Source organism: Arvicola amphibius, chromosome 9, assembly GCF_903992535.2.
Source record: "Arvicola amphibius chromosome 9, mArvAmp1.2, whole genome shotgun sequence".
NCBI classification, from domain to species: Eukaryota; Metazoa; Chordata; class Mammalia; order Rodentia; family Cricetidae; genus Arvicola; species Arvicola amphibius.
Genome location: NC_052055.2, coordinates 37,233,954 through 37,249,441, shown reverse-complemented (window position 1 = coordinate 37,249,441; position 15,488 = coordinate 37,233,954). Strand labels below are relative to the sequence as shown.

Below are 15,488 nucleotides of genomic sequence, written 5' to 3'. Positions count from 1 at the left end.
CCTGTTAATCAGGGAGGCTAAGAGGGACTCTATACCTACACACACACACACACACACACACACACACACACACACACACGCACGCGCGAGCGCGTACGCACATACACACATACACATGACCCATGCAAGAAAAGCTTATGATCCAATAGTCTAAAATCAAAAAGTTCACTCTTGACAAAATGAAAATAAACAGATCTAAAAAAACATCAGAATAGAATATGTGCAGATGCCGCGAAAGGACAATGGAGAGGCAGTCAGTGAAGGGGAAGCAGGGGCTGCTGTTGTGTCCGCTATCCCAGCCTTCCCCGCTCGAAATGCCGCATGTTTCTATAGGACTTTTTCACCTAACATCTGTCTCTGTGCTTCCATCCGATCTGGAGAAACTCTTTAGCACTACAATTAGCACTTAGAGAAGAGTGCACAAGAACAGAACTAAGTGAGGGTGAGTGAACAGAAGTGACCCGAGGGCCTGGGAGGGAAGGCGGACGCTGGAATGGAAACAACTCCAGGGCAGGGACAGTGCTAGGCACCAACAAACGAAAGGACACACGGACTGGAAGACAGCCTAAAATGCAGCAGGGATGATGGAAGACAAAAAATAATTGACAGATTAAATGGTCCAAATGCATTATTAATAGATACCAAGCAGAAAGAATTCCAAAGCAATAGAAAAAAATAAATAGCACAAACTAAAAGAAAACTCAACATGATTTTACCTTGTTGATATTTAAAACCCTGAATAACATAAAACGCCGATGTCGAGATGCATCTTTCAGCACATAACCCACAGAGTTGCAAAAGAACACACTCAGGTTTTAACGCACGTGCTTGGTTACCTGGCACAGTGGCAAAGGGAACTGGAGCATCTCACCTCTGTTGATCTCCATGTCTTCATCCTGAGCGGAGGAGAGTCCTTGGACAGGGAGGGTTCAGCAGGCGAGGGGACATCCTGGCACTGCTCCAGCCTCAGCCTTGCCTTGGACGTGTTTTCTGCCAACAACATAAACTGTCAACAAAGCTTTACTTTGGAAAAAGTGTATTATTTTTGGTTTGTATATAACTTTAATTACTTTTGAAGATTAACTCCACCTATTAAATTCACATCACACACCAATATCCACCTCTGAGGATGCACTACTTTACAACACTGGCGAAAATCTACAGTGTGAAGTATGGTCCTTCACACTGCAATTATGTTATAGTTTTATCATCTGAAGTATTTTGAAAATAATGTAAAATGTAGTGGTAATTATAGTGAAGCACATAGTATCATACAACAAACCAGAACTTACAAAGCCTATTAAGTGGGAATCTTAGAATTGCAAGAATGATGACAATAAGTATTATAATATTTAAGGATTCTTAATCCAGAAAGGTGAATCTTGTGTATTTTGTGTAGGAGGAACAAAGAATAAATATATAGATTATTTGAGGAGGCAAATAAACCTTTAATGTAAAACAAAAAAGTAAGCATAAAAGAGAAAATACACCAAAGAAGATAAACTGGTATGTCTGTTTATGTTTATTACATTTGGCATATTTTGTCTACGGCCATACCACCCTGAATGTGCCCCATCTCGTCTGATCTAAGCTAAGCAGGGTTGGGCCTGGTTAGTACTTGGATGGGAGACACTTGGCATATTTTTCAGTCTTAATATCCTTCATCTTCCTAGATTAGTTACTGTCTATTAGTACCAGCTCTAACGGTAAAACTTTAGGCCAGGACTTAGCTCAGTTGTATAGCAGTTACTCAGCATATATGACCTCTAAAAAGTATTAGTGATACTCTATCTTGGGATGCTGTGGTAGACAATAAGAGGTATAAGACCTCTGTCTTCATGTTGGTGTCTGTACACTTGTGGGGAGCCTAAGTACTCCCAGGGCCTAAGATCACACTGACCTTTTTAATGGAACCAATTTCCAGCTCTGCAACATCTGCAGATCTTTCTTCCAAAAGCTCATCTGCCTGAGAAGGCTTGGCCAGCTCTTTCCTTTTTGCCATTCATAATTTCCCCTACTCCACAAATCAAAGACTTATCATTCATCCACTTTGTGAATGGGTCTTCTTCCCCAAATATAAGGTACCAATAGTAGGAACAGAAAACAAGCAAGCCACCTCAAGGAGACCTCATTTAGTCAAGACAGGGAAGGCCCAGCATCTTGTCCCAGACATAGTCTTTTGAAAAGCAAAATCATGGCAATATGGGATACTCATGCCGGTCCACACCAGGACACCTGATATTCAGAAAAACTGTATTACATACAGCACGGAGCAGTAGGACAGATGGCCAATTTCATTTAACATTCATGGACTTTCCATCCTCAGCTCTGATCAAACAACACATCACTCCCAAGGAAGAGTCCCCTGAGAGCAGAGCAATGAAAGCCTGCATATATGGGTGGGGGGCGAGAGGGACATCTTCATGTTATCAGTGCAACAGTTCACAAGGCTCCGAGCCTGAGCTAGCCACCTTAGGAGAGGGTTTAGGAATCCTGTGGGAGCATGGTGGGGCACACCTGAAATCCTAGCATTGTGGAGGCACAGGCAGGAGGATCCTGAGTTCAGGGTCAGTGTCTGCTACATATAGATTCTAAGGCCAGATTGGGCTCCACAAGAAGCCCCCCACTCCAAACAGATGGCAGGCAGGATGACTTAGTGGGTAAAGGCACCACACGTTGTTCTCTGACCTCCACGCACATGCTATGGCATGCATGGGCACACATACACATGCATTTATGCACCCAAAACAAGTAAATAAAAATGCAATTGTAAAGGATACAGAGATTTGAATGTTGTCTTCGGTAGGGTTTCTATTACTGTGTAGTCATCATGACTACAGTAACTCTTAAAAGGAAAGCATTTAATTGGGGCTGGCTTACAATTCAGAGGTTGGTCCATTTTCATCATGGCAGCATGCAGGCAGACATGGTGCTGGAGAAGCAACTGAGAGTTCACTGGGGCATAGCTTAAGCATATGAGACTTAAAGCCTGCCTCCACAGTGACACACTTCCTCCAACAAGGCCACACCTACTCTCTCACTCCCTAATAGTGCCACTCCCTATGGGTCAAGCATTCAAACACATGAGTCTATGGGGGCCATTCCTATCCAAACCACCACAAAAGAAATGGGAGAAATTCTTATATTTATTAGAATAAATAAGGCATTTTATGGAGAAAAGCCCACTTGAAATCCCATTCAATTTATTGTTTTCACAATGAAGGCTGCATTTCTCAAATAGATTATATGAGAGATATTTCTAAAAATTGCATAAACCAAATATGCTGTTCTGAAGAACTGAAAACATTTCAAGTATAAACTATAAAATCAGTTTCTGAAAAATACATCATCAGTTTCATTTCCCTGGAATTTTTGATTAGGTTGGACAACAAATGTAATTAATAGTTGATAAAATTTAGTACAGTCGATTTTTGTATTATTCCCAGCAATTGAAAAAGTAGATTATTACTAATGAGTGTTTAGAAAAATCTTTCCCCAAACAATGTGTTCCCAACTCTTTGCTTCAATAGCATGGAAGAAAGACTCCATCAAGTTACAGTTGACAAGAGATAGGAAGTATTTCTACAGTAAGCCACTAGGTAATTGGTGGCACATTAGTTGAAAGGAAATCATAGGACTGATTGACAGTGCCACAATAAAATACCTGCTAGTCCTGGCTATGATTTATGTGAACAAGGTTTTTGCAGCATTTCTGTCTATACAGATCTTGAGATACGACGGATGCAGCTTACAGTGAGCAATGAGTGGTGTTCACGTGGGTGAATGGTCCCTCTTCTCTCATAAAAGCATATGCTTCCAATTAAGTTGACTCGTTGTGTGTGATAAGTACTTATAAGAATGTACTATGAATTCCGTGCTTTTGATAGATTGTGTAGTAGAAGGCAATCTAGCCTGGAATGATGGCTGCATGTCTGTAAGCCCGCACTTGGGCGGAGACAGAACGACTAAATTTGAAGTCAGCCTGGATATCCAGCCTGGGCTCTACGGTGAGATTCTGCTTTGAAACCACACTTTATTCATGTATTTAAAAAGACTTGCAATCCTGAGAATACTACATATAAAGATAAGACTCCGTGAGGGTTATGAAATCAAATCTGACTTCCCCGAGAGAAAGGAATGACACAAAGTTTCCACAGTTAAGGACCCCGTGTTTTAAGTGAGTGCCTGCAGGTCTTAGTCCTAACAGTGCTTACACTCCTTAAGATGTGGGAGGGAGTGGGAGAGCAGCCGGTGGGTAAGAACACGCAGTGTTGTTGCAGAACACTTGAGTTTGATTGTCAGCACTCAGCGCTACACATCAGCCTGTAACTCCGGGAGAACTAAAACCCTCTTTTGGTCTCCACTAGCACTCACTCATGTGCACAAACCTGCACAGAGACACACATACAGACATACACATAATTAAAAATAAAAAGTAACAACATACATGTGGTAAAATTCTCTTCTCTTTCTCTCTCTCTGTTTTGTATTCGACAATGAACTGGGTAGTATGCATACTAGGCATGAGCTCTTTTTATTTTATTTTGAGACAGTCTCACTTATAGTTCAGATTGCCTTGAACTCATGATGCCCCTGCTTCAGCCTCCTAAGTATATCTGGGATTACAGGTGTCTTAGTTAGGATTTCTATTGTTGTGAAGAGGCACCTCTACCACAGCAACTCTTATGAAGGATTCAATTGGAGCTAGCTTACAGTTTCAGAGGTTTAGTCCATTATCATCATGGTGGGACACGGCAACATGCAGGCAGACATGGTGCTGGAGAAGAAGCTAAGAGTTCTCCATGATCTCTTATCTGCAGACAGCAAAAGGAGTCCATGTTCCACACTGGGCATAACATGAGCATAGGAGGCCTCAAAGTCCACCTCCACAGTAACACACTTCCTCCAACAAGGCCACACCTACTCCAACAAAGCCAGACCTCCTAATAATGCCACTCCCTATGGGAGCCATTTTCTTTCAAACCTCAAGAGGTATATGCCATCATACCAGGCTTGGTTTTCTTTTCTTCTTTTATGTCTACATATAACATGCCAGACTTTAAAGTTATTTACCTTTAAAAAATTTCACATTCAAGCCCCCAAATTTATGAGAAGTATATAAGTCTGGGATCGTATAAGAAAAACACCTTAGAAGCAACAGGTCCGCATGAGACAGGTTCTACCTTCAAGAAGTCCACAGTCTGACAGGAAGTTAAGCCCCGCACACAGACAAGCTTACAGTGAAAAACTGGCCTTCCTAAGTGACTATAGAACATCCTCAAGTAAATCTGAAGGGGTTTTGAGGGATGGTATGCATCCCAGAAAACACAGAAGTCAGAAATCATGTCTGGCAGAAGGAACCTCTTGGACAGAAGGCACAAGAATAGTAGGTGCCAGATCCTACCGAAATTATGTTTGTAGCTTTTCATTTTGTTGTAACCTTACATGAAAATGAGTAATTAAAATGGACTTATTTTTACTTGGACATTTTCTAATTAATCTTGGCAAACAGTGGGACTCAGAGTACCCAAAAAACTATAATGATTTCTCCTTCAGTAGTCAGCAGCAAAATTATTTCTGAAATGACATGGGTCTGGGCTTTCACAGCAGAGGGTCGGTTAATAAGCACCTCAGAAAGTTCTGAGCAAACTGTGAGAGAAGTCAAGCACAGGACGACTCACACAGGGGACCCTCCATGCATGTTTTGAGATGCACTGGCCCAGAATCACCCCTCTCCTTTCACTTCCATTGCTGTAACCTTGAGGAAAGAAGAAGGAGAAAGGGTTATCTGGCTTACAATTGCAGATCACAGTCCGTCATTAAGAGGAAGCCAAGCAGCTAGTCACATCACAGCCAGGGCTGAGAGCGGAGAAATGAAATCATGGTTGCTTGTACACAGTGCGCGTTCTTTACTCTTTCAGAGTTCAGAACCCAGCCTAGGCCACCGCACTGCCCACACAAGGGTGGGTCTTTCCTCCTCAATTAACAAGCAAGACAGCCCTGCACAGGCATGCCCACAGGCTTACCTGCTCTAGACAATCCCTCACTGAGATTCTTCAGTGAGGCGACTCTGGGTTGTGTCAAGGTGACAGTTAAAACTAGGCAACACAATGGCTCAAGTGCGATGAATCTGTCTGCAGACAAGAAAAGCAGTCAGCTGCAGAGAGCCTATGGACATGCATGGTCCTCCTTGCTTGATATCAGACAGCACACACTGGAAGTGAGGTGTGCTCCATTAGATTAGGTGACTATACATGCACTTCTGGATTTTCACAAGTCAAGACTGAAAATGCCACAGGAAGTAATGCCAGGGAGGCATGGAAGATGAGCGGCTCAGGGCTGCAGCTGCAGAACTGTGTGGAGACTATCTGGAGAGGCTGGAGATCCTGTTGAGCCTGCAGCACTCAGATAATACATCAAAGCAGAACTGGCGGGCCCGTGACAGCTCTTAGGCTAGATATGGAACCAACAGGCTACAAGACATTATCAGAGCAACTGTAACCCTGGACTTGAGATACCCCATAAACCAACAAATCCAAACTGTCTCCTAGTATTAACAAATGCTGTCATCATAGATCAATAGGGTCCTCTCAGTAAACTTTTCTCAGTCACGCTGAGTCATTCTTCAGAACCAGGATGGTGGTATGCACTGCAGTCTAAGGAGGCTGAAAGAGGAGAGCCATAGCCCAGCTCCAGAGGCCATTCTGGACAACGCAGTAAGACTCGGTTAAGAAAAAAAGTTTTCATAAAAGATAATATATTCTACCTTAGAAAACACCCAGGTGCTGAAGCAATGGCTCAGTTGGTAAGGTGCTTGCTATATCCACATGAGGTATCTGAGTTGGGATCTCCAGAAGCCACATAAAAAGCCAGGTACAGTGGTGTGCACTTAGGAAGCCCAGCATTAAGAAGGCAGAGATGGGAAGGTCCCTGGAGTTCAGGAGTCATCCAGCCTAACTGAATCAGCAAGGCCTACGCTCAGCGAGAGACTGCATCTCAAAAACTAAGGTAGAGCGTCATTAACAAAGACACCCAAAATTGACCTCTGGCCTCTACACATGCACATCTTCAAACATATATGCTACACATGAACATACACAAGAGAGAAAGAAGGTGAGGCAAGGCAAGGCAAGTTCAGGGAACTACTGAAGAACCAGGAAGGTATAAAGGTAGTTTCATGCTGATGGAGTTTGTAATTTTTCAAACTCACACATTTTTGGAATCTTGACTCCAGTTTCTCTCACTGTGTGATCCAGGTTGGCTTCAAACTCACAGCGAATCTTCTGGATTGCAGATGAGCCACTACACTGCTCCGTTTCATCCTCTTGGAACATTATTATACTTGAGTATTCCCACACAACTGATCTCGCTTTTACTTCTTAAAACTTTCATTTTCCTCGCAATTTTAAACTCACAGAAAAGGCTCAAGAATGACATGCGGCACACACGTGTTCAACACCCAAACTCAGCAGCCATCAGCGCTTCTTGCATTTGTTTCCTCTTTTTCCTCTTTCACATCCGCCTGCTATTACTGTCTTTTGTTTTCTATCTGGAGAGAAAGCTACTGCTGAGTTCCCTAGAAAACACCCTCTAAGGTACACGAGGGGTGCGGGAGGAAGGACTGGACTAGAGCAAGAGAGGACGCAATAGATCCTTCTAGAAGCTGTCAAGCTAGGCTCTCCTCAGTTACTGTCATGAAGCAAGAGAGCTGGACCACAGCCCATCAGAACACACACCCTCAGGAGGGACCATGACCCTAGACAAAGAGACTCTCTCCTGCTATAAGGATTTCCCAGAGAAGGATGGGTAGGGACCTTAGCAACCAACTTTCCAGCAACTGAGGGAATGAAGCACCATGACCTTCGAGGAAACGTTCTAGAAGCCCCACTCCAGAGACACCTCTCTTTTGCTCTGTTGTCCTGCTTCTGGCTATTTCTTGTTACCAGAGACAGGGTGTACAAATATGTTTTTTTCTTGAAAGGTGAATTTTTAGGGTTTGCTGAGGAAAAAACAGTTTTTAAGAGTGAGATGAATAAAAACAAGAGAAACAGGCATTTAGAAAGATTTTTTTTTTTGAAAAGCTAAATGAAGTGGGTAGATAGGAGAAGAATGAAGAGCCTACTTTATTACTGGGGATCTTTGGAGAGGGAGTTAAGGCAATTTCATTTCAGCCTTTTGTCCATAAACACATGTGATCCAAGTCACAGCTACCAAGAGGTCTCAAGAATAATGGGAGAATTCAAAAACTGTTAAATGCTCAGTTCCGGAACAGAGAGAGCCGAGTGAGACTGCAGGGGGTTCCCCAGTACCCAAGCCGGGGAGGAGCTGAGAGGGTGGACACTTAGCTGACACGTAAGAAGCTCAGTCCTTAGTAAGCACGTGGGAACACACACAGACATGCATACACATGCACATGCATGCATACACAGAGACATGTATGTACACATGCGCACACACACACACAAGATTTCCATAACTCAACATGCAACACTCAGTGAGATATTTTTAAGACAAAACTAACTTTTAAAAGTAACAAAAGAAAACCCACTGATGCCTAGCCTGTCTTCAGAGAGGCTTCACCCAGCAACTGATGGAAACAGAGGCAGAGACCCATTGCCCAACATTAGGTGGATCTTGAAGAATCATGTGGAAGAGGGGAAGGAAGGATTATAGGACCCAGTGGTATCAAGGACACCACAAGAAAACCCACAGAACCAACTAACCTGGGCTCACAGAGCCTGAACTGACAACCAAGGAGCCTGCATGGGACTGACCTAGGCCCTGTGCATATATATTATAGTTGTGTAACTAGGTGTATAAGACTCCTAAAAGTGAGAGCAGGGACTGTCACTGATTGTGCTGGCAGCTTTTGGGGCCCATTCCTCCTGCCAGATTGCCTCATCCAGCCTTAATAGAAGAGGAGGTGCCTAGTCTCGCTGCAACTTATACCATGGCTGATATCCACTGGAGGCCTGGTTATATCTAAGAGAAGCAGTGGAGGAGGAATGGATGGGGATGGGGGACTGGGAAGAGGGCAGTGGGGTGAAACTTTGATTGGAATAGAAAAACAAAAACAAGCAAACAAACAAAAAGTAAACAAGAACTTTATATGCAAGTAGACATAATTAAAAGTAACTGACCTTTAAAGACAATAAAATGATTGATGGTCAAGAAAAGAAACAAGGCCCAGAATGGCACTCTTCCCCAAACCCTGTACGGGGAGATTCAGCGGTGGGGCCTTGCAGCGTGCAGATGTCTGGAACCCGGAATTGAAAGGACAGTGTTGCTTTTTCACACTGTCCCCCATTAGAGTGGGAATGGCTAGAGGTGTGTGCAGATGCTGCCACACCGGGAGTAGGGACAACCGGTTTTACACTGAGTTAGCCAGATTAGCTCAAGTATAAGGTTATCTTCCTGCCCTGCAGACCCAGGTCACAAATCCCAAGCGGAAAGAATGGCAAAACCCTTCACAAGAGACCAAGAAACAAAGCAGAGTCTGGGTGTTCTACAGAAAACATACATGGCTTCAGCTCAGTTTTCTGTAAGAAAGGAAATACAGTAAGAAACACCCGCAAACTCTAACTCTAACTGGTCTCAGATGTGATGGGAAGAATGAAAAAGATGACAGCCAAGTTCATTGTACGGTAGCTGTGTCAGCTCGTCTACCTCACGCGCCAACTCCACAACAGTCTACGTTATCGTCACATCAGGAAGGCCAATTTGCAAGGGAAGGACTTAAACAGTATATCCAAGATCACACCAAAACCAGTTCACGTGGCTCCTGAGCTAGAACTCACAGCCATTAACGTCACTGTCTTCAATAAGCATGTCTGACTGTAGCCCATGGGCCACGTGCATGCCAGAAGAGCTATGAATGTGGGTCAATGCATTCGTAGGCGACAATAGCATGTCAAAATGTCAAGAGGTGGGTCATCCTTAATGACTGTAAGTAAATAACCAGGCAAGTAAACAAATGCATCCTCACAGAGCAGGAAATAAGAAGGAGCAATGGGGAAGACAGTTGATAAGGAGTCCAACTGAAACCATGAGAGAGGAGTGGCTCCAGGGGTCCTGAAGCTGTCGGAAATTATATTCGCTCACGATTTCCTCTTACAGCTGTTGTTGCTATCATAATGCTGCAAGGCTGACATCATGAACAGTGCTCCCTGTTTCCTTACATGTTTCCTCCATTTCACTAGAAAATGTCCTCCGTGCCTATTTTTCTGAACATTTTGCCCCGCTTTACACCGATTTGTGGGAATTCTTTATGTACTCTGGACGCTAATCCTTCATCAGTTATATATGTTAAGAAATTTCTCAGTCTTCTGATCTCTTTCTCCTCTCTATATGGTGGGTTTTGATCTCAAAATCTACGACAGAAAAATCCACAAAAACCAATCAGAACAGTTGGTGCTGGAACAAACCAGACATATAGACCCATGGATCAGAACAGACTGCTCAGAAATGAATCCACATGCTTACGGTCAGCTGAGCATCAACAGTGCCAAGAACACACGGCAGAGAGAGGACAGATGGGTGCTTCAGTAAGAGGGGATGGGAAAACCTGATATTCACAGGCAGAAGAACGAAATAAGACCCTGACTTTACTACCGCGCAAAAATCAACACGAGTCAGACTTAAATACAAAAGCAGCAGGAAGAAAGCAAGGAGACACTTCTTCACACTGAACTGCTTCTGGGTCTGAGGCCAAAATCAAGGTGTCAGAATTCCTGTCTGAGGACTGAGGAAGAATTACTTCCAAGGTCATTTGAGTTTTGGTGGAATTAAGCTCCTCTTGGCTGAGGGTCCTATTTCCTTGGTCGCTGGTAACTAGGGCCTACTTGCAGCTACTAGAAGCGCTTACCTTCCTCACCCCTCATCTTCAGAACAGCAGCAGCGTGCTATGTCCTGCTCTGACTTGGAACCTCTCACTTTGTCCTCTGAAAGTGGCTGGAGAAGGCACTATGTTTCTGAGTGCTGTGATTAGATGAAGTCCACCTAAATGACCTGCCACCATGCAATGCAGCAATTACAGGTAATCATCCACAGCTTCTACCCCGGTGGGGAGGAGGATAGACACAGGACACTGTGCTAGCAGCAGAAACTGCCTACCGCAGGGCTCACTCACTAGCTCCTTTGTTGTTTATTTACAATCTGCGCTGTCTCCAGGGCTGAGGGCATAGTTCAGAGCTAAGTGCTGGTGTAGCATGGATGAGGCCTGGAGTTCAAGTCCCAGAACCAAAAAAAAAGGAAAAAAAATAGTTTCTGTCTATCTGGATTGCTCAGCGGGTTAGGGTACAGGCCACCAAGCCAGAGTACCTGAGTTCAATCCCAGGGACTCGTGGTAGAAGTAAGACCCTATTCCCACTTTCTTTATTATGTCTAAAAAGACTATCTCTCTATCCTAATATTACAGAAAATACATTTTCCAAAATTTTCTTCTAAATACTTTTAAATTTTACTTTTATGCCTTTAATACTTAATTTATCTACAATTTTTGTGTGCATGCAAGATTTGAGAAGGAAACCTAATCTCATTTTTTTTTAGTGTACGTGTAGGGGGGTGTTCTATTATTTATTGAGCAATTCATCCTTCCCTCATAAATCTGAAATTATGTCACCGTCACTTTATTAGGACTGCAAAACGCACAGCTGTTTTCTGGGCACAGTGTTCTATCCCATTCATACATGCACCTGCCTGCCTCAATAGCAAGCTCTGATTACCATGTTTCTAGCTTTAGTTAGGAAGGAAGCCCTTCACCTTTCTTTGGGAATGTTCAGTTTTTCTGTTTTGAGGCAGGGACTCACTATAGGACTCAAGCTCTTCATGCCTCAGTCTCCCATGCATTGAAATTATAGATGTGATGGGAACTACAATGGACCACAGTTTGTTTGGACTATTCTTGGTGTGTGTGTGTGTGTGTGTGTGTGTGGTATATGTGTTCACATGGCATGTATTATTCTTGACTTATTGATTTTTTCCAAACACATTTTATTATCAGTCCATCATGTTGAGTTTTAAAAATCCTTCTGGAAATTTTGATTGTAATTGCGCTGAATTGGCAGTTCTCCACTGGAGGCAATTCTGGCTCACGGGGACATCTGGCCATGTCTGCAGGCTTCTTTGATTCATTCTCACAATGGTAAAGAATGTACCACTGTCACCAGGGGAAGGGGGCAAGGAGAATACCCACAATGTACGGCAGTCATAAGAGAATCGACCCGGTCAAAACAACAGTGGTACCAAGAAAGAAAAACCCTCACCAACTCTTCCATTTGGAGACAACTGACATACTTGAATTACTTCAATAAACATGGACTATTTTCCCATCTACAGTTCTTCCTTAGTGTTTTTCAATTCTGCATCATAATCCACAATGTATTGATCTCACACATTCTAAGATTTGTTCCTCAGTAGTCATGATTTTTAAATTTATAAACGGCATCTTTAAAAGTATGTGTATTGGGCCATCTATCAAGGCACCTGCCACCAAGACTGACCGTCTGAGTTTACTTCCTGAAACCCACACTGTGAAAGGACAGAAGCTGATCCCCTAAGCTGTCCTCCCTCTGGCCTCTCGACGTACCATGGCAGCTGCATGTCCACACATGCTGGGACTGGAGAGATGGCTCGGGGTTTACGAGCACTAACTGCTCTACCAGAGGACTGGGGTTCAATTCCCAACACTCAAATGGCCACTCACAACTGTCTGTAACAACAGTTCCAGGGAGTCTGATGCCCTCCTCTGGCCTCTGTGAGAATGGAAAGGTATGTCTGGAAATTATCTACCATGACAGTAGCTCAGTCTCCTTCTGCAGTCCTACCAAAGCTTGCTTCCCACTCTTTGAAGTTACTTTACTGGGAATATTCATGCTTAAAAGCTTTTTATCTTCTTGGGGAATATTTTTTCATTACCTTTCTTATTCTGTTTGGTCAGATCTTACTATAACTATACTAGTTTGAATTGTATTACATTTATTTATTATTGTATCTCTCTCTCTCTCTCTCTCTCTCTCTGTGTGTGTGTGTGTGTGTGTGTGTGTGTGTGTGTGTGTGTCGGTTGAAGACAACTTTCATAACTGGTTCTCTCCTATGTCACCAGATTTAGTGACAGGTACTTTTTCTCATTGAGTCATATCTATGGCTCCTGCTTTTCGTTATCATTATTGTTTTAGTTAGGTTATGACATTTTTTCCTATCCCCTGTTTTCACCCTCAACATGAATTTAGACTTGCATCATGCATCTGGATCTCTTTGTCCTCATCTGATAAGTCTCTGCCTTCTAATAGGAGTTCCATCTGCTAATATCTGTCTTGATTAATAAATCTGGGCTTAATCTCATCAGTTTACTTTTTAAATTTCTACTTGATTTAATGTATGCTTCTCATATTTGTAAAAATTTTAATATTTTCTTATTACATTTTTTTCCTTTTGTGAGTTTGTGCATTCTATTTCTGTTTGGAAATTGTTCCTGGAAAGCTTATATACGCTCACTGGTGAAAGTTTGGAGTCAGATAGTCTCAACTCTCAGAACGACACAAGGACCTTTAGAGCCATTTACCAGCACAGGCCAGCCTCAAACTTTTGGCAACCTTCCTGCCTCAGGCTCCCACGTGCTGGGACTCAGCTGTCATTTTTAACTAAAAAGTTAAGCCATATTATTTTATACTGAAAATATTTAGTCCTGTGTACATGTTTACCATTTATTCATCATTCTCTTTTTTCCAAACTTGCTTCTGAAATAATTATTTTGGGGCATATATTCTAACTTGCTAAAGTAGTTTTCTCTTTAAATTTTTCTAATTTAAATTTTTTAAAAATTCATCCATTTAGTACTTAAAATTTCTTTAAAACTGGTTGTGTTGATTCCATCCTTTACTTATATACATGTTTAAACACACGTCTGTGCAGCGTTCTGTATCTGACCATTCTTAAGGGACTGGCGTGTCCCTCACCTATTACCTTCTGCTGTGGTGATGCTGGCCTAGGAGCGTGCTGCTTGACTTCACCTGGTGAAAATCCCAGGGACTCACTGGTGACCTGAGGTGGCTTCTCTCTGCAGAGAACTGCAAGACCCATGTCAGCTCCTATTAAGGGAGCACTTCTCTCCTCCCTGAGAAGGCATTCAAGACTCCCCTTCCCATGCTTGAGGCACAGAGAACATCACCAGTGATGCCCGTAAGTGAGTCAATCCCTAAAGCACCGCTGGTACCAAATGCCAGTCCTGCCGACTTCAGCTCACATGTTCTCTTCTTACTTTGTAGCACCGTCTGGAAGAAGTAGTCCTTGGGGACAGTGACCTCTCACATCCCTTATAACACTGGTGATCATGCAACAGAAGAGCCCCAGGGTTATTGCTAGAGCAGACATTGAAAAAGTTTCACCATAAGTTATATCATATATTGGGTTGGTGCACACCTGTAATCTCAGAACTTGGGGTGCTGAGACAGGAGGGCTGAGTTCAAAGTAAGCCTGAGCTGCACAGTGACACCCTGCTCCTCTCCTCCACAAAGGAAATGACACTCCTTTAGGCTATCCATAGCTCTTGTTACTGACACCTCTGTGTGTACTTATGCCTAGAATTATGTTCATTATATAATTTAGGATTGTCACTTAGAAGAGACTAGATCTTTACAATGAGCCTGTATTATTTTACAGGAACAAAGTAACTTTTCCAAAACAAAAACCAAAGAAAGGCAGACTTGAAGTCAGTACTCTTAATAAAATCTGTTAGTTTGGGAAGGCAGGGGTATAGACTATAGGGTTTTATGCTTACTTTTAAAATGGCCAAGTTCAACGGTAGGCCTCACCAACCCAAGTGTTTCAGCGGCACACAGTGTGTGATGAGCACCCTCAGCTGTCGTTGTGTGAGCAGAGGTGAGCAAGCCTGACTCTCCACCAAGGCTGCCAGTGCAGACATGGCATCCCTGCTTCTGGCAGGATGGTGACAGCAGTGCGACCGGTTCCACAGCCTTCGTGTACTGTTTGCACAGGAATGCTCTCAAGGCACACAATGCTATTACGTTCTCCGCTGCCCAGAGGAATCCTCCTGGGGTACAGAGGAAACTCCTACAAAGACCACACCTCCCAGAGAGCTCCAAGGTGTCAGCGTGGGTAAGCAATGCTTCTAGAGAGAGCAGCCCTGAATGACCCGCAGATCCAGGCCGGGTTGCTACTCTCTGCAGCCTGCTGCTGGCCATCACACAGTAATTAGCCTTCAAAATCAAAACCTCCCAAACAAAAACCACCCAAGCAATTGACGAGAATTAAAACTTAGGGAAACATCCAAGAGTAGGAATGAGAAACAAGCAGCGGTGATGTGCGAAGGTTCATCACCTTCAGAGCGCTCTTTCCCTTGCAAATTTACCTCGAAGCAGTCAGAGCAGCTGTTTCAGCTCCAGGCTTTCTAGTGATGCTCTCAATTTCACATCTCGTTGTAACTAAATAAGGCAGAGACATCTTTACACTCCCGTGGATGGAAATTTACC

The 15,488-nt window shown here is 43.2% G+C and overlaps 1 protein-coding gene across 1 annotated transcript in view; it reads right to left on the bottom strand.

Moving 5' to 3' along the window:
- Enthd1 (ENTH domain containing 1) overlaps window positions 1-15,488 on the bottom strand; it is a 114,151-nt gene that overhangs the window by 66,419 nt on the left and 32,244 nt on the right. Inside the window, exon 3 of the mRNA XM_038343522.1 lies at window positions 872-990. Within this exon, the coding sequence (XP_038199450.1) occupies window positions 872-990 (119 nt within the window). The remainder of the gene's footprint in view (window positions 1-871; window positions 991-15,488) is intronic.